At 41.6% G+C, this 19978-nt stretch overlaps 1 protein-coding gene and 1 pseudogene across 4 annotated transcripts in view; both read right to left on the bottom strand.

Moving 5' to 3' along the window:
* The window catches only part of PDCD1LG2 (programmed cell death 1 ligand 2), a 132235-nt gene that overhangs the window by 94966 nt on the left and 17291 nt on the right, over positions 1-19978 (bottom strand). For 2 of the 4 annotated variants that reach the window (XM_014460400.2, XM_023758421.1), the window contains exons 3-6: positions 17965-18264; positions 9608-9877; positions 2750-2884; positions 1156-1271 (exon numbers count right to left, since the gene is read on the bottom strand). In XM_014460400.2, coding sequence (XP_014315886.1) covers positions 1156-1271; positions 2750-2884; positions 9608-9877; positions 17965-18264 — 821 coding nt within the window. The remainder of the gene's footprint in view (positions 1-1155; positions 1272-2749; positions 2885-9607; positions 9878-17964; positions 18265-19978) is intronic. The other 2 variants (XM_023758422.1, XM_014460402.2) reach the window with 1 other exon arrangement.
* Positions 15473-16153, bottom strand: LOC102424102 (annotated as a pseudogene).

The raw sequence follows: 19978 nt of genomic DNA, 5'->3' as shown, positions 1-19978 counted from the left end.
AGGCTCCACATGAAGGTTTGAGAGCAGAAGAGGCTGGCTGTGCACAGCTGTGGCTGAGGCAGGAAGGCCCTCCTCCCTTATCAGCCCCTGAGGGTCCTGCTTTGGGAGCGAGGCCAGAACATGTGAGGGGAGCCAGGAGAGTTGTCATCTTGCATCGCTCTGGTCTGTGTGGGGATCTGAACCAGCAAGGGTACCTTTGCATAGTGGATGGAGACACTTGGAGGGAACAGGGATGTTGCATGGCAGTAGTAGAAACCGCAGCAGCTTAAAACCAGGGCTCTCTGGTGAACTGACCTAGTTCCCCAGTAGCTTTCTCAGAAGCAGCACTGGCCCTGTGGGCTAAGTAAGCCTCCTGGCAGTTTGTGGGAGTTGGGGAAGTACATACTGTAAGAAGGAGACACTGGACTTTTTGCTAAGATGGGAAGGCTGGTGGCTTGAGGAATTAATTGGAAAATGAAAAGAGATGCAATTGCGGTTTTAGCTCAAGCTATTAAAATAGGTCCTATGTACTTGTGTGCTGAGTATACTGAAGGAAGAAGTAGGTGCTAGGCAAGCACCTGACAAGGGAATTTAATGTAATTGGTGTGGTGAGGGGGTAGATTCAGGGGAGGCTTGATGAAGTGACAGCTTAGTGGAGACTTAATGGATGACACCAACTCAGATGGACAAGGAAAAAGTAATTTAAGAAGAGCAAATACTATATGAGAAACTCAGATTTGAAAGAGAGGGATGTCTCTGAAGACTAGAAAATCCTTTATGGCTAAAGCATGGGTAACAAAGGTGATAGTGGTGCCGTATAAAACTGAATACATGAGTCACACCTCCCAATGGGTGTGTGAGCAATGGGAAGTCATGGAAGAGATCTGAACAGAGGAGACATGATAGATTTGAGAAATTAAAAGCTCATGCTAGCTAAAAGTGAAAGTCAATCATATTGGAGACAGCAGGAGTGGATGCAGGGAGTTGAGTGAGGAGGGTTCTGCCCTAGTCCAGGTTGAACCTTGGTAGTGGCAGTGAGATTGGATTAATCAACGGCAAAATGTTCATTCCCAGGTCGCTTCCCATTTTACAGATAGAAAAATAATCTCAAAGGAGTTAGGTGATTCGTGCAAGACCATAGAACCAATAAATGATAGCACCAGCTCCACATCTAACCTTCTGACTTTGGTTTAAAGCTCTATCCACAGAACCAGCGGTTCTCAACCTTTTTTCGTGACACATGAGTTTTTGCGCATGGCCACCACGTTTCCACATTTGTATCCGTGTATCTCCTATGTAAGAAAGCAGATTCCAATGCACGAGAGTTAGAGAGGGAGGTTATTATACAGGCAACCATGATTTCACTCTGCTTCATTAAAAACAAACAAACAAAAAAAGGAATCACTTGCAAATTTATTCATTCAGCCCTTATTAGTAACCAGCTCTCCACTACAGTTGGTGCTTGAGCCTTGCACCCAGGAGCTACTGATGTCCTCACTCACTCTAGAGATTGAGATGAGGGATGAAGGGAGGATTTTCCCCCTGCTCTACCTTTGAGTATAACTCCACTTTATTCTCCAAAAGAGAATAAGGACAGAAGGCTCTACTGCCCATTTCTGAGGTGACTAAAGGGTTCTCAGGCCCCAGGCCTGGAAATATGGTATAAAGATAATATTCTAATAAACTGCACTGCATCTGCCATGACTCTGAAGTCACAGATTTGCAGAAGTAATTCTGTTTAGTCAAAGTTTTGTCCAACAAGAACTTGTGATTCCCTCTTTATGGTGGAGCGTCCTTCCCCTCCACTTTTGTCATTTCTCTCTTCTTCCTCCTTCCCTTTTCCTTTGTCCCCCCTCCCTTCTTTTGACAATGGTTCCTTTACATCTACCTTAGAGGGGTTTGTGGATATTACCCAAGCTAATGCATATAGAGGGCAATGGGCAAAAATAGAGTATGATAATATTTCATGACAGATGAGAATATAGAAGTTAGATTGTAAATGTGGGAAAACATCGCCCAATCCTCAAATAGTGATCACCCCAAATTCTATTGAGTTACTCCCAGATGCCATTTCTTTTTCTATAGACAAGGCTGTGTATCAATCTTGGGAGGAGCTGGTTGGGTGCTGACAAAGGGATAGTTTAGGGAAGCACCAGATGGGACTGCAGATATTCAGGCCAGCGCTCCAAGGCTGCAGGCATGCTGTGTCCCGGCTGGCACAGTAGGAGTGGGGATCTGCTGAAAGACCTCAGGGTACCACCAAACAGGTGCTTCCCCACCCCCAAATTACCTCACACACTTTTCTCCTTTTCTTACCCAACCAGGAGATTCAGATTCCTGGGGGTAAGAGGAGGGCTTAGCCCAGCTCATATCCAGAATGAGGCAAGGAGAGCTGAGAGCTGAAGGAGTTGTCAGAAAGGATCCTGGCATCTTCCCACCAGTGAATGCTGACCACATAGCTGTCCAACATTGCCAAAATAACACCAATCTCATGAGGCCGATGGCACTTCTCGGCTCAAAGAATAAAGCAAACGATTTCAGCCACAGAAACAAAATATTCCTTTTAAAATATTCAGTGTAAGAGTTTTAGCTCACTGAAGACTAGAGCCATTTTCTTCTGGGGGAAAAATCATCAGGACAAACCCAAAGCAATTAATAACCATTGAGTGGATTTTGTATGAAACCGGGAAGCGGGAGGCCAGTGGTGAAAGCAGAGCCCTTCACTGCAGACACCCAGTCCACATGGTTACTGTGAATAAAACTCACCTACCTTTTCTTGAAGAAAGCTTTTGGCAGAGTTGTTTTTTCAGGATTATCATTGTAACTATGAATATTAAAGCAATGACGAAGGAAGGGATGATAATATGAAGCAGCCAAGTTGAAGGGACCTCGGGTTCCATCTCACCTGGGTGAAAGAAAAGCACCACAATTACATGGTAGCTCAGATGTAAATCAACAAGTTGGCCTTCTGAGTGTGTTATAACCAACATGGCCAACTTGCACTGAGCATCTAACTCATGCTAGGTACTTTCTATGAGCCCTGTGTGAACCAGCTCATTCACTCCTCATAACCACCCTAGGAGGCAGGCTCAACTATGACCCCATTTTACTGGTTAAAAAATGTGAGACCTAGGAGGCTTTCCCAGAGTTATACAGTAAGCGTCAGATCGAGATATAATCTAGGCTGTCTTGTTACAGATTCCATGCTTTGCATCATTCTGACACATGTATCATATTCTATCTATGTATCTATGTATCTATCTACCTATCTACCTATTTACCTATCATCATCATCGTCTCTCTTTATCTTTCCAGTAGGGTAGTCTCTCAGTCCAAAACTGTCTCCCTGCTCCTCTGTAATGGTGCTCAAAATCTATATTCATTACTTATTAAATTTCAAAGAATTATAGGATCCTGTAGAAGAAATAAAATCTTATAGGTAGTATTCATATACAAAATCTAGTCATTGAAAATTATAATAATTAGTCCCTTTCCTTGTCATAGCTAATGAAGGTCCTGGCACTGTGGAAAAGATGAGTTTAGTAGAGAAGTGGATGAGAAAGTAATTTGGGAGCCTGAGGAAAACCTTATAAAGGGGAGCTATGAATATCTAAAGGTTAGAATGGGAGCCCAGGCTGACCAAAGACAGGGCTGGAGGGGGGTTCACTGCAGGGAAACAGAAGTAGACTCAAGGTAAGCTGTGCCTTTTCCATAAACCTGAAGTTTGCTCCTCTGTCATGGTGCTCATGGAGTCACTTATACGGAATAAACATAGAAAAACCTGGAAACACTGCTCAGGGGGAAAGGTTCAGTCCTGCCCACTGCCTCCCCTCCCCCAACACAGTGCCTTCTGAGAACCATAGGCAGTTTTAGCTGAGAAGGGCATAGACATCATTTAATCTGAGCCCCTTATTTGAGAATTGACAAAGTAAGCTCAAAGATGAGAAATAATCTATCTAATGCAGCAGTTCTCAACCTGTGGGTCGCGACCCCTTTGGCGGTCAAACGACCCTTTAACAGGGGTCGCCTAAGACCATCTTGCATATCAGATATTTACATTACGATTCATAACAGTAGCAACATTACAGTTATGAAGTAGCAACGAAAATAATTTTATGGTTGGGTCACAACATGAGAAAATGTATTTCAAGGGCCAGAAGGCTGAGAACCACTGATTCTAAGGTCATCACTGCTAAGCAAGTGGCAAAGCTGAAATTGCAAACCCATTTCTCTCTGATCCAAAGCTCTGGCCCAATAGATACTTTTCTCTATCTAAAAGAGTGTGGTGAACACTAAGGAGGAAAAGGAGTAGAAAGACTGGCTCATCCATACATTGGATAACCCAGCCTTCAAAAAAATATTTTTATTGAGGTATAATGGACATACAACATTACATTTGTTTGAGGTGTACAACATAATGATTCAATATTTGTATATACTGTGAAATTATCACCACAGTAAGTCTAGTTACCAAACCTCAATAGATAACCCACATTGATTACAGTCGTCTCCTTCACCCCTAGGAAGTGCTATTTAAGCACTTGCCGCATGTTGTACCACGAGTCAGGGAGTCCTGGGACCCTCACTGTTCCCACAACAGGAAAAGTGCCTACCTTAGGGCCTTTATGCAGACCCTTGTCCTGTCCAGTTCCCTTATAGTCCTTTCCACATACAAAAGCTTACTCATCCCCGAAGACTTTCTAACGTTGAACATCCAAAGGAACATCAGTCTGCTTAGATTGTAAGTATTTGAAGTGCAAAGACTTTATCTAAGTCACCGCTGAATCCCCTATAAAGCCAAGCACTGCTACATGAATGATGTCAGTAAGGATTTGTTGGGCTGAATTGACCATCTACTTAGTCCACCTACCCCAATCTTCCTTGTCAGCAGTTACCTTGTGGCAGACTGCCCCTTCTTCCTTAAATCCATTCTGCTTTTCTTCCCTAGTGTCAGCTAGGTGTTAGCTGGACACATGGTTTCTCAGAGACTACATTTCTAAGCCTCCCCTATAAATAGGTGTGGCCAGACATGTAAGTTAACTTCAAGCCAAGAGAATGGGTCTTCTCAGTTTTGGCTTTAAAACACTAACTATGCCTCTTTTTCCTTTCTGAAGGCTAAAACATGGATATGGCAGTGACCCAGCCTTGACAATTCAATAGGAATAACACCCTGGAGAATGGCAGAAAAAGATGGAAAGAACCTGGACCACAGAATGACTATGGAATATAGCTACTTACCTGCTCTGAACCACCTTCTAATTCTGAATATTACATGAGGGAGAAATATACTTTTGTCTTGTTTGAATCACTATATTTTCAGGTCTCTTCGTCTATATATATTATTCTAAACTGTTTTCTAATATTTACATGCTACTTAACAATGATGTGATGCTGTATGGGACAGCAGTTTGTTTTAGCCATGCCTCTTGCTAAAGATGCCATTCTTTTTCCTGTTTCCATCTTTTCTGAGTGCTAGGGACTTTACTATTATATTTCATTGAACAGTCCCAATAGCCTTGTAAGGTGGCTACCATTATTTATCCTCATTCAACAAAGGAGGACAAGGGACACTTCTAGGGTGGCTCAAGTTCTCAAAGCCATAGGTAGCAGAGAGGATTTGAAACTCAAGCCCATCTGACTTCAGAGCCCGCATGCTTGACTAATGCCAGAGTCACTGCCAGGCCTCCTAGAAGGGCTTCTCTGCCAGCCCTATAAGAATCTGGGCTCCAGTCTCACTAGATACCTCCTAATGAAAATGCAACAACCGACTGAGCAGATTAAACTCTGTTTTGAAAGGAAAATCGTCTTACTGCTCCTTAATTTCTGATGGAAAGTTAGGATGCTCGGTCATCCATTCTAGAGTCATGGGAGCACCACCCACCCCCAGAATTTCATTGCTGTCTTTGATTCATCGACTTCTGGAAAAACCTGTGGTGGGTCACAGAAATCAGCACTGAGCAGCTGAATTTATGAGAATGAGTAGAAAGAGGATAGTCATAAGACAACTTAAAATGCCTTTGAGAAATAGAAGCTAGGAACCCGTGGGAGGATGTGTGACTGTGGTTAGGTATTTGTACCACAAGCCAGCGTATCATTTGACTGCTCTGACCTGACTGTCCACACAGTCTGGAGGCTGGGATGATGGGTCTGAGATCATCTAAGACTAAGCCTTTAACCCATTAGTCTGACCTTGATTGAGCACTTACTATGAACAGAGTACTCTGTTTTTGCTTTATCTGGGTATAAAGAAGACTCATGTGAATAATTAAAATACATGGAAAATAAAATAGTAATGGAAGAGAAAAGATAAGTACAGTCACAGGCAAACAAAGAAGTGGCACAATTGGTCTCAGGAGGCAAGATGAGGGGAGACTGCTTGTATCCTGGAGTTACCTGAGCTGCCCTAGAGAGAGAGTGGGCTTGGAGCTGGTGAATAATGATTTTTATGTGGAATAAAATGCCTGAGCAAAGAGGTCATGGTGGTGGGAGAGGGTCAAGCAAGTTCAGAGAGTACATGGTGAGGAAGGGGAGCTGACTGGAGCAGAGGATCATGTCAGGGGATAGTAGGATGACTTTAAAGCTGGGGAGGATGAGTAAAGCTAGGTTGAGAATTTCTAATTGCAAAGATTTCTCCATCTCCCTGTTGGTTGCATTCATGAGTGATATCCCAGGCTTTGATGCAGGCCCCACAGGTCTCTCCCACAACTGTTGACTATTCAGTCAGGTGTGTTGGCTCCCCAGAGAGAGAGGGGCCGCCTTACTTTATTCTTAACTTCTCACAGCCTCAAGGCTTCCGGAGAAATGATCAGTCTGCCCTTATACTTCTCTAACCCGAAGAAAAAACATTGATGCAAAAGGCAGATTCTAGTTGTTTCCAAATTCATCTTAGCCAGGCCTGTATTTCTCTGTGGAGATCCTTTTATAAGTGTTCTAGAAAACCACATTCCACCCAACACTTAACCAAACAGAAAATCCCACATATCAAAGGATAGTCCAGTAAACATAAAGGACAGTCGAGGAAAAATAAAGTTCCCTGGGACTGTTAGTATTTAAGCCTCTAAAGCAGTAGTATGAATTAGTTATAGTTCGATTTTCATAAGGTGACAAGTCTGGTGGTCTTAACTGTGATAAAAACAGAAATAAAGATTATTGAAAAGCCAGCTTGCCTAGTTAACTATTTTCATTCAAAGTTGACCCTAAAAATGATGTTTCTAATGTCTTTATTTCTATCAATATCCTTAGCATGACTCCTCTCTTTACCTCACTTCACCGCTAACATTAGTGTTGGAATTGCATAGAGACGTGTAGGTAGGTAGGGAATTGGGGGGCAGTTGGGAGCTTGGAAATTGGACCAGCAGGAAAGAAAAGAATTATTATATTGGTGGAGTAATTTATCTTAATTACCATGAAGATCTTGAAAGCAATTACATAATGGAGGCAAGGAAAACTATGTCTAGAACTCAGGGATCCACCGATTCTGATTCTGGTTACTTCCATGCCCATTAATAACAATGAAAAGGCAATTGTAGCAATCTGAGTCAGCTAAGGGTAAGGCAAATAAGGGTTCGAAGTCTGAGTCCCCCAGGCAAACAAACTATTGCATGTGAAGTGTTGAGTGAGGGAAATCTAGAATGTATGGTGGATGAGATAGATGATAAATATCAATTGGGATCAATTGCAGGAGCAGGAACAGTAGTTTGTTCCACCAATTTTTCCATATCATATCTTTTGCAGGTTCCCTGCCTGAAGGCTCAGAGACAGTGGACTCAATGTAGGGCATGAGTGGGCTTGAACAGTACAAAGATTAGACTTGTAGCCCTGCCTCACTTCCTCTCAACTTGATGCCTGAGTTCAGCCACAGATTGGGTAGAATCCTGGTTGGGCTTTGATTCACTTCATGGTCAGTGATTCTGTCAAGTGGATATTTGCCTTCTGTCCTGGGATGACTCTGATGCTACAGATGCTGGGGGAGCTCACTCAGACCATACAGCTCACAGTGGAAGGGAGTTCATACTCCTGATGACAACTGTCAACCACTGGAGGAGAAAGCAGATGCATTAGTCCTTCCACCTGAAGTCCTATAAGTAAACATCTTAGGAGGCCATCTGTATGCTGCTCAGGGAGTCCTTGCATATTTGAGCTCCTGTTGCCCACATCAACTTCGATAATGCATCCTTATTTTGCTTTTCCTTCTTTCTTCCTAAACCTCTCATTTCTACTCCCTGGGATCAACACCTAAATAATTGCATGCCCAATAGCCCTTATCATAGGCTCAGTTTTGTAAGACAAAGGACAAGAAGTGACATATAATGACAACACAGTTAATTTTCTATAGTCAAATTAACCAGTACTAGGGAATGTCCTTTATTCTGAGATGATATTCTTTATTTGTATGCTAGTAGAATAATGGCTCCCCTCAAAGATGTCCATGTTCTAATCCCTGAAACCTGTGAATATGTTATCCTACATTGCAAGGGGTTTCATAGATGTGATTATATTAAGGAACTTGAAATGGGTCAAGTATCCTGAATTATTGAGTCCCAGTAGTCACAATGGTCCCTAAAAGGTAGAAAAGGGAGGCAAGAGAGTTAAAGAAAAAGATGTGATGACAGAAGCAGAGGTCTGAGTAATGCAGCTGCTGGCTTTGAAAGTGGAGGAAGGGTCCATGAGCCAAGGAATGCAGATAGCCATTAAAAGCTGGTAAAAAAAAAAAAACCCACAAGAAAATGCATTCTTCCTTGATTTGATTTGAGCGTAGTGAAGCCTTTTTCAGACTTCTGACTCCCAGAAGTGTAAAATAATAAATTTGTATTGTCCTAAGCCCACAAAGTTTGTGGTAATTTGTTGTAGGACCACCAGGAGACTTGCACACTTGGTGATAAATGACTTGTCTCTTATGAAATGATTGCGACACTAGATGTTAGTTACTCTTATTTGGCAAATAAATGTCCTTACTTGGCACATAAAAGAATGGTCAGGCTTCGGTAAGCATTTGACATTTTGCTAGTGTATAAAGTTCTAAAAGTATGGGGTTCGGCATAGCCAGTGAGAGCTCTGCAAGATTTTTTGTGAGTGGCCAGTTTTCCTGCAAAACCCCCAAACCATTGATCTGGCAGCAAAGCCAGGAAAGTGATATTCATCCCGCTGAGTGAATAGCTTTTGTGCTGGATATTTTCTGTTTCCTCTTCGGACCCATTATCTACACTTCAACACTCTGTTCTGAGCTCTGAGAGGTTGATCTTTATGGACCGGATCAGTGGACTCCCTTGTTCTCTGACTGCCAGTTGGATCTAGCATAATGGGAGGCACCAGAAGGAGGTCAGAGGGTGGGATGTTTATTCACCACTTGCACCCTTTGGCAGTTGCTGCGAGTGGCAGCGTCCTCTTACCGGAGGGCACCGCTCTGCCACATGGCGCTTTCCCTACAGCTCTCTTCGCCAGGTTTCAGTCACCTCTCCAATGTGGTCACGGCTCCCCTACTGTTGAAGCCCCAGGGTCCTTCACTATCCTCAGTAGTTTCTTTAAATCCTGATCATAACTTCATAAGTAGTCCCTTTATTACACTCTCCTCAAATTACTCCTTCCAAGTGAAATGTGACTGATAGTCAGGAAGGGCAGCTGCTCTTACCTTGAGGGTCAATGATGGCGGAAGTAAGTTCCTTCACGTCAGCGTTCCAGAACTCACAGGTGAAGTTTCTGCCAGGGAGCAGCTTTAGGCGCAGGATACTCGTGACCCGGTAGAGGCCGTCAGCGGTCTCCATGTGGCTAGTGTTGGCAGAAAAACTGATATTCGGCCAGGAGACTTCTGCCAGGGGGTACCCTTCAGCCTGGCAGGTGAGCTCTACCTCATCTGTCCCTGGAACTTGAAGGATGCGAGTGTTTATTTTCTTGTAGGAAGCTGGGCGACAGAAGAAGAAAAAAAAATAAGTCTTTCTTTTCTGATTCCCGTAGAGCTCTGTACCCAATACCATATGAAATTTTAAAAAGTAATCATTATCAATATTAAGTAATAATGCCTTTACTTTTTAAAAACATTTTCTTTGTCCCAGATATGCTATTTTACACACATTGAGTTATTTAAGTATTACAAGACAACAAAAATGGTGTTGTTGATATTCCCAATTTTTGTTGGAGGTAACTGAAGCTAGAGAGGTTGAATGCTTTGTGTGATGAGTGACCTTAGAGTCTGATCTGCAAACCTGGAGTCTTAGGTTAAGCTGAAGGAACAAGAAACACAAGGACTCTAGTCTAAGTCATGTTCTCCTGTGTAAATTACCAGAGAAGCCCCAGAATAGGGGGAGGGGAAAATCATGTCCTTATCCACTTATTAGTTTAAAAATGGAGGTCATTTCCCATTTGATATTAATTCTTGTGTATATTGCTCACTTAGTTTAGAACATGGAGAGGAGCAGGGGAGAGTGGCTCTAATTCCTGACTCCTTCCCCTTAATATACATTATGTCATTTAAACTCCACAAGGACTTGTGAGGTAGGTAAAATTCATATTCTTATTTTGTAAATAAGGAAACAGCTGGAATCAGGGATGGATGGGGGAGGACTTGAACTCATGCCCTTCACAGCTACTGTATTCTCAATTTTGTATTGGAATCATCATCAGAGGATGATTCTCTATGCAACTGAAAATGTCTAGGGATGGAGCAATATAGAGGAAGGGTATTTTCCAGGGGGACTTGGGAGTACCCAGAACTAGTATACAAGGAGAATCAGGTTCTGAACCAGCCTACTGAAGGACTTGAACCAGTTAGACTTACCAGTCTTGGAGCCAAATACAAATAATCAGTCATGCATTCTGAATACTCATTTTGTTACTTATCTACACTTTTCCCTCCTTGGTACAATTCCTCTTATAGTCATGTTGTAGGTTATTTCTGAAGCTCTGGGGCATTTGGGGGCATGGAGGAGCATAAATGAATTTATAGGAGTAGTGTGTTGTGGGTGAAGGTGTGGCCTGCTCCCACAGGGTAGCTTGGGATAAGAAGCTGATCTTCATGGCCAAGTTGATAGGTGATTTCAGAGCTAGGAGGGTGAGGAATCAGGAGCTGGGCTAAGGCTTGCACCTGGATATCTATCTATCTATCTATCTATCTATCTATCTATCTATCTATCATCTATCTATCTATCTCTCTATATATATGGAGATGGGAGAGAGATGCTCAACTAAAAGAATCAGCAAAGTTTGGGGAAGGGACAGGAGAACACGTCTACATTTATAAAACTTCAAGATGTTGCCACAGCCTCTTGTATTTGGGAAGTGGCTGAAATGGCATCACTACCAGCAACACACAATGAGGAAGCTGGATTGAGGATATTATTCTTAGGAAAAGATGAGTAAATTTTAGAATTTCAGAGGTGGGAGTGGTCTTAAAATACAATTAGTCCAACTTCCTGCTCTGGAAATATCTTTAGTATCTTTGGAAGATAAATACCTTGATGCATGCACTTGGAAATATATTCTACAGTTGTTGGGTATAAGTTTCATGTATGTTAATTAAGTCCAGATGGCTATGTTGTTCAACTCTTCTATTTTTTTTTTTTGTTGTTGTTCCATCAATTATGATAGAGATGACTCAGTCTCCAAATATAATTGTGGATTTGTTTATGTCTCCTTTTACACCTGCCAATTTTTGTTTTATATATTTTGAAGCTATGTGTTTGATGTACACACATGTCTTCCTGTTGAGTTGACTTTTTTATCATTATGAAATGTCCCTTTTTATTTTTAATAATATTTCTTTTCTAATATTAGTAACTTGCGAGATAACTAACTTTTCATTAAGTAAATCTATGAATGGAAGCTCTTACTTATAGAAGTAGTTATTGCCATCATTAGACAATAAAAAGTTAAACTTTCATTGAAAAAAGCATCCTTATGCCAAGTCAAATTTTGCCTCATGGTGACTTCAACCATTGGTTCTTGTCTGGTTTAGTAGAACAACACATGGTAATCACAGTAGTTGGAACATAGGCTTCAGAATCTGAAAGGTTTGTCTGGGCTTGAGCCAAGGGCTAGTTACACGACCTGTTGAGCCTTCAGGTTTTTCATTTATAAAACTGGTACAATAATACTTATCCTTAATAGGAGTTAGAATGATTAAATGAGTTATGTGACTAAAACATAATAAATACTCAATTAGTGTTAGTAATTATTAGCTCTTCCATATGAGAAGGCAACTTTTCCAGTATTTGAAAACAACTAATGAAACTCCATATAGTCATTTCATTTGTAAATAAACAGATTTCTTTCTATCAACCATTTCTCACAGGACATAGTTATCAAACCCAGTGCTAGATACCAGTTTTTGGATTCACTTTCTTTTTTCCAATGTAACGTGAGCTATATTCCAGATATTATGTAAGCAGTACAAAGTCTAGTGTGACTAATTACCTCCTATGCGCTGAGCACACTTTAGGCCCAACAGGCTAGGGTCATAAGATCAATTTTGTTAAATAAATGAACTACTGCCTAACCTGGTTGGCTGTAACAGACCCCTTGGCACTTGGAGATTCTCTCCAGGTTGACCCAAGACCATCAATCACCCTTTGCTGGCCCTGACTCAACAACTACTAGTTGTTCTGTCTGTTATAGATACAGGTAACTACTACTATTCAACCCACATTTTACTACTTTATGCACAAGGTGTGTGCTGTGTGGGTCCTGGGCCTGTTTGTCCTCGGATCCATCCCTCAATTTTTCTCCTCTGCTTTTTACTGCAGGAAGACTGATTCCTGCAGGCTGTGTATTCCAGGTTCTTGACAGCCAATAGGAACATGATGGGAAGCTTGAAGGGTGAGAGAGGGGAAAATGTTAGGGTATTCCTCCCCCATGCTCTGTGTTATACTTGTCTCTCCAACAACAGCTACATTTCTTCCCTGGCTCCCGCTACCACTGGACAGGCCCACTGGGATTCTAATGTCTATCATGTGACTCTGGGCCCTATGCTCCACCAACCTGCCTTCCTGTTTTCCCTCCAGCCCACTGGTGGTAGCAGCTTCCTAGGTAGGCTTCTCAGTCTATTCCATCAAAAGATTTCCTGATTTAAATCTCCACTGGTTTAAGTGGTTTCTGTTTTCTTTGACTATATGATTTATAAATTACTGGCAACTCTAGCATTGCTGAAATAAAGATAAGCTGTACATAGTGTTGTCTGTTTTATCATCATCATGACTGTAACTAAGGTTAAAATAAAAAAGTAGGTTTCCATGTCCTAGCCTCAAACAATTCCAACAAACTTCTAATAATCACTGACAAAAATTTTTTTAGGATTGCTCTCATTTGTCTGGAGAGGAACCTCAGGTTAAACAGTTTATAATTCCCAGGAGCTTTTCTCCCCTTCAAAATTCATTGTTCCTTAACTCCTTATTCCCTTCTGTTTCCCCAATGGAGAAAAGACACCAAGATCAGAGCCCCCATCAGTATGTTCTTTTAGAGGCTGAAAGCATAGCCATCTTTTCACTACCACATCGCTCCTCTTGGGCTGTTTCCTCCCTATGCCCTTTGTCTTCCCTTCTTAGGGTGAAGACCATTTCTCTAGTAATTAAGAATGGAAGCCATGCCTCCTCCATCCTCCACTTGCTGAAGTTGCACTGTCTCTCTGGGGCCTTTTTGTTAATTTGAGGTACTTCTGCAAGTCTCAGCTCATTCCAGGTGTTGGCTCTCTCCCATCCTCATCGTCATGCTTTGTCCAGGCCTTCAGGTTGGTGTGGTCCTTCTCTTCTTAGTACTTGCTCTGTGTCTGTTGGGGATTCTTTGCATAGGCCGGTTCTCAACCTGTGAGCTCAATTCCTGGGTTGTCCCAGCCTCTCAGGGCCACTGTATCCCCCCCCACACCCGCCCCAGCCATGCTCCCTGCTCTCCCTTGGACAGATTTTTCACTGTTTTTGCAGTGCAACCTGGCTTTTCAGAAGCTGCAGCCTCCTGTTACTGTTTCTTCTGCACTCTCCAGCCATCTTACCTTCTATTTCCCCCCCTTTGCTTTTGAAATCTGTTAATCAGTTCTTTTTTCATATATTTAATATGAACTGTTGCCCAGACATTAAAGAAGGTGCAAAAAAATATTTTCAATGTTTATACCATAGGTCAGACATTTTAAGGAAAAAGCTCGTCCTTCCTTTAGTCCTATTTCATGTAAGCAAACCCTAACTAGGACTCCAGTTCTCCTCTGCTTCCTTCAGAGATCCCTGATCAGGATAAAATACTCTTAGGTGATGATGGTCAACTTTTTTTTTTCCTTGCATTTCTCCGAAAAGAATTGTGATGCAGTGTGCACCCTCTCACATATTAAGTTGATTCTTAAAGTTTTTAGTGTTTCTAGGTTGGAAAAATATATGACATTTAGCAGTTCGGAAACATTTATATTTTTAATAAAACAATTATTTCACTCTTACATATGTACCTAATGTCATCTAGATATGGAAGAAAGTTTTTTATAGACACTGCCATCTGTTGAAAAGTGCATACAAAAATTTTTCTCTAATGGTCAGAGCTTTACTTTGTTTCTTTTTATTCTTTGACTCTTCATTTCCATTCCACTTTTCTATAGGATTTTATACTAATGCATCATATTTAAAGGTCTTTTATTGATTATTCCATGTTTCTTTGCAACCGAACGTGACGTGTGGCTATTAAAATTAAATATTTTTTCTTGTGACCAGAAGGCTTCAAGTGTTCAAAGCTTTCTTCTGCATTGAAATCTAATTTCCATTATTATTAGCACATGTGAAATCAAAACATAAAAATATAAATATTGATAGTTATTAAACATAAATTTTTATTGGAAATGTATCTCTTATGGGATGAATGGGCTTTCTTCCTGATTTGTTCATGAATCAGAGGATCCATATGATTTATGGTTGAAATGAGACAAGATTCAACATCAATTCTATTTCTATCTGTCATTTTTTTATAGCTATAAGGACTAAGGAATCTTGCCCATAAAAATAAGTTGGTGGGGATGGAAGTAAGGCATTTCATTCTTTGAAAGCCTTATGTTTATATGGCAACAATTACTTCATCTTTTATTATCAGGTGCTCATCTATTAGGGCCTCCTTCAATTTTGTTGAAAACAGAGAACTCGATATCTCCTCATCTGCAATAGATTTGTTAGTCATTATAGTTTGGTAAGTTATTAATATTTCTAATTACTCTTTTGTTTAGGGTTATGGAGGTTTTTGTTGTTGTTGTATTTTATAGAGAACCCACAATTCAGTTTTATTCAGAGCAAAGAAAAAAGATACTTTTGATCAGGGGTCCTCAAACTTTTTAAACAGGGGGCCAGTTCACTGTCCCTCAGACCGTTGGAGGGCCAGACTATAGTTTTAAAAAAAACCATGAACAAATTCCTATGCACACTGCACATATCTTATTTTGAAGTAAAAAAACAAAACGGGAACAAATACAATATTTGTATTTGCATGTGGCCCACGGGCCGTAGTTTGAGGACCCCTGCTTTTGATCATACTGGAAAAAACTCAGCCATAGGTTTGGAATCTGTACCCAAACTACACATGCAATGAGGACAAAATTCTGCTAATACAATTGATTTGCTGCTGCATTTGTCTTCTGTTTGCCTAATATTAACAATTATAAATAGAGCAGGGCAGCTAGTATTTGAAACAATCCTTACAGTGTCAGACACAACTTTTCACTCTCTTCACACCACTGGTTCTCTTTGCGTACCTGGGCTTCCTCTTCTTCAGTAAAGTCATTTTTGAGATTGAAGGTCTTGCGAAGCTCTTCAGGGGTTTCCCCCTTGATCATTTTGGCAACAGTCTTGTATGTAACATCAAGCAAACCTTTGATGTCTAAATAGTTTGCAGCCAGAATAAGTTTAAATAGTGTTCCTTGGTCAACTTTGAGCAATTCTTGGTCCCAAACAGGGATATCATCTGTTCGCTTTTCTTTGTTCTCATCGTCCTCAGGAGGAGGAGGAGGGTCATCCTTGTGGTGGGTGCACCACTGAAAGACCTTTTTAAATATTGTTGCATTAACATTTGGTAGAGGAACTGGGTCATCATCGCCTTCAGCATCCATTCCCAAATCTTCTAACATGGTCCTGATAGTCACAGATTGTTTGGCAATTTCAACATCAGCTTCAAATATCTCTCCATCAGAACTCTGCAATTTAATTGCAGGCATGGTGCTTGGGCTCAAGGAGAGAGCGGGTTGGAGGCTGATGAGAGTGGGACGGTATCAGCAGAATCAAAAGAAAAAAGTGGAGAACAAGGCCACTTACCGGGTTATGGAGGTTTTTACACTGTGGGGCAATGCACTGTATTCATGATGGGTGACAGGTGGGCTTTTCTGAAGTGGAAGAAAGCAATACTAAAAGAGGAAGTGTTCTAGGGGAACCCCAAGAGCCTTGCCTGGAAGGCACATTCTCAGGCACACTCAGTTTGGGGAAAGAGTACTTGGGGAAGATGAAAATTGAGAAACTCATTTCCTAAAACTGCATGTGCCTATGCACTCCTTAGATAAAGTCTTTGTGATCCCCATATACCCTAGTTTGGAGACTTTTAACAAGTTAAGAAATTAATTAGTTGTTTAAGTAATTAATTAATATTTAAGAAATAAATCTGCTCCACACCTGAGCCATCCCTGGTCTATGTGAGGAAGCAAGCAGAGTGCCTTCCCAAGAATAAAAAGTAGCCCTCAGCCACAGAGAAAAAGTGGGATGTTTGGCCCCTAATTGCCCCCAAATCCTAGATGCTTTACAGCATGCAAATAGAGATCAACAAACGTGGGGGCCATTAGGGGATCATGAAATGTACAGTCTTCTCTCTTCCTGTTAATTGAACTCAGACTAACTTCAGTGTTCTGGAAGTTCCTCCCAGTTTAAGTCTGGATGTAGAAAATGCAATAAAGATAGAAGGCAGGCCCTAGCTGGTTTGGTTCGGTGGATAGAGCATTGGCCTGCAGAGGGAAGGGTCACAGGTTCAATTCTGATCAAGGGCACATGCTTGGGTTGTGGGCTTGGTCCCCAGTGGGGGGCGTGCAGGAGGCAGCCGATCGATGGTTCTCTCTCATCATTGATACTTCTCTCTCTCTCTCCCTTCCTCTGTGAAGATCTCTCCAGATTTAGGTTCTTGAGTCCTGTTGTGGTGGAAAGAGCCCTGAACACAGAGGAGTGGGGACAGCTATTTTTTTAAAACTTTCATTTTATTTTATTTTTTAAATTAATTTTAGAAAGAGAGAAAGAGGCAAAGTAAAAGAGAGAGAGAGAGGGAGAGAGAGAGAGAGAGAAACATCAATCTGTTATTCTACCCACTCATGCATTCACTGGTTGTCTTCTGCATGTGCCCCTACTCGGGGACCGACCTGCAACCTTGGTGCATCTATGATGCATCTGGTCAATGCTCCAGCCAATGGAGTTACCCTGGGCTCCCTCAGGCCACCCACTTCACTTCTGGATGTAGAAAGGCTTGGACTAGAGTAGTACCCTTCAAACCTTTTAGACTGACCTAGAGTGAGGCAACAGACACAACATACAACCTCTGATGTATTTTATTCTATTCATTTTGTTCACTCATTTTATTGGGGGGAAAACACCTACCTGATTACTACTCACTAAACTGATATTTTAATTCACAAATAGATGGCAAACATGGTTTAAATAACTCTGGACTGGGGGAATAAGCTGTTCTCAAAGAGTAGCTTAATAATCAAGTAATGTTGTTCCTCAAACAAACTGTGAATTAGGCACAGCCAACCTTTGGCTCCTCCCCACCTTTCAAGGACTCATGTCCTGGCTTCCTCTAGCCCCATTTATTCCTGCAACTCCTGCTCCTATTTCCCTTACCTCAGTAGTCTTGTACTCATATGTAAAAAGTTATTTCTGAACTGGTACTTTTCCTTTCTTTGAGATAGCTCTGTCTCCTTAGAACCATCCTCCCAGCTTTAGCTCGAGCTCGCTTTAGGTCCTTGTTGGAGAGATGTTTCCACAGATTCCAGGCCCCAAAACTACTCACCTTTGACTTTTAGAGTCAGGTACTTGTAGTCCCAGGAGCTCCTATAGATGATCACGCAGCGGTACTTCCCCGCATCGCTCAGCTGGACTCGGGGGAAGTGGAATAAGGCCTTCCCCAGGGGCAGCTGCTCCTTCAGCAAAGTGGTGCTGTTCGAGGATATATTGTTTCCCAACTTTTGCAAACTGGCTTGTAGATATTCAACATCCAGGTCATCGTCAGAGTAAAAATCACACTCCAGGGTCACATTGCTGCCGTGTTCCGCTGTGTACAGTTCCTTCGGGATCACCACTCTGAATAAAGCTACACAGAAAACAAGATGTTCTCCCATTGTCTGCATTGACATTTCAGTTTTGTGCAGAGTGGAAGCCAAAGAGACTCAGGCCACCCCGCTTTTCTAGGGAATATTCATCATTTCTGGGCACTGCTTGGGCTCATTTCTGTCCCTTCCCCATCCAGTCTGGGCAAGAGTGGAATTCTCTACACACTTTTCTGAGGTAGTTCTTTCCTCTCAACACTCCCCACCTGTACACCTGATGGCCCTCCTACCACCTATTATCCAGGCTCATCTTTTTCCATGTGAATCAAATTACAACATTCCCTGAAACAACGTGACTTACCTTTCACCAGTGATAATAATTACAACTATCACGTGTTGAGTTCTTACTATGTGTTAAGCCTCTGCTAACTCATTTATCAAAATGCATTAACCACCTTCAATGAGCCAGGTTCAGGAATTTACACTAGAACTTGCCTCATAGCACTTTCTTCTTTTATTTTATTACACATGAAAATATAGGAAACAGGGAAGAGAAATGGGGCTTGCGAGGAAGATTAGTTGCTGAGTCTGAGATATAACAAGAATTAGAGGACTCTGGGTGCGACTTATTTAACAAATGTATTTATCACACTATGCTTTCTTTTCATGAGAGGAACGCCTGTAACTTCCTCTGGAACTCCCCATAGCACACAGCAGAACTCCCCTCTTGACCGTCTGGGCCTTTGACAAAAATACACTTTCTGCTTGCCTCCCCACTCTGCCTCGTACAGGGGTGTGTGTGTACCAGGGCTGTAGGCATAAAGCATGCTACCTCTCAGACAGGTGATGTTTTTCAGCTAATGTTCACAAGAGAAAAGAGCAATTAGCAAACATGAATCATGTATATGAGTACCTCAGAATAACTAGGAAATTAATGGTTATTTGGGAAGGCTTTTAAAGCATACTAATGGTCTGGCCCCACTTAGAATCCTTTAAAATTAAATTCTAATTCTTTTGTGAGGCTAGCATCAATTTTTTTTTATTTCCCTAATATTCAAAGAACATTGAGAACCACTGGTTAGACCAGCCTCGGGCAAACTATGGCCCGAGGGCTGGATCCAGCCCATTTGAAATGAATAAAACTAAAAAAAAAAAAGACCGTACCCTTTTATGTAATAATGTTTACTTTGAATTTATATTAGTTCACACAAACACTCCATCCATGCTTTTGTTCCGGCCCTCCGGTCCAGTTTAAGAACCCATTGTGGCCCTCGAGTCAAAAAGTTTGCCCACCCCTGGGATAGACAAATAAAACACTTGCAAACATCTTTTATCATCCTGCCATTTAAAGTGTTGTCCTCAGTTTCACCTGGGAGCTAGTTAAGAATGCAGAACATCAGGGCCTGCCCCAGACCTACAGGAGCAGAACCTGCATCTTAGTATTAATAGTGTGATTGATTGATGGTGTGCACATTAACATTTGAGAAGCTGAGTTAAAACTCTGGTCTGCATTGAGACTTTTAATGGGAAGTAGAGTAATAGTTAATATTTATTAAACAAAATGAGCCAGACACTGGGCTACCTTTACATCATCATCTCATTTGATGTTCCCTAAATCCTTCAAGGTGGGAGTTACTACCCCCATTTTACAGTTGGGGAAACTGAGGCTTAAAGAAGTGATACACTAGCCCAAGGTCATGGAGTTGGAATTCAAATTTATGTCTCTGTGACTTGAAAACCTATACCCCTAACAACTTT

This window comes from Myotis lucifugus, unplaced genomic scaffold (genome assembly GCF_000147115.1).
Source record: "Myotis lucifugus unplaced genomic scaffold, Myoluc2.0 scaffold_130, whole genome shotgun sequence".
Taxonomy (NCBI): Eukaryota; Metazoa; Chordata; class Mammalia; order Chiroptera; family Vespertilionidae; genus Myotis; species Myotis lucifugus.
The sequence above is the reverse complement of the archived record's forward strand: the minus strand, read 5'-3'. Positions and strand labels throughout refer to the sequence as shown.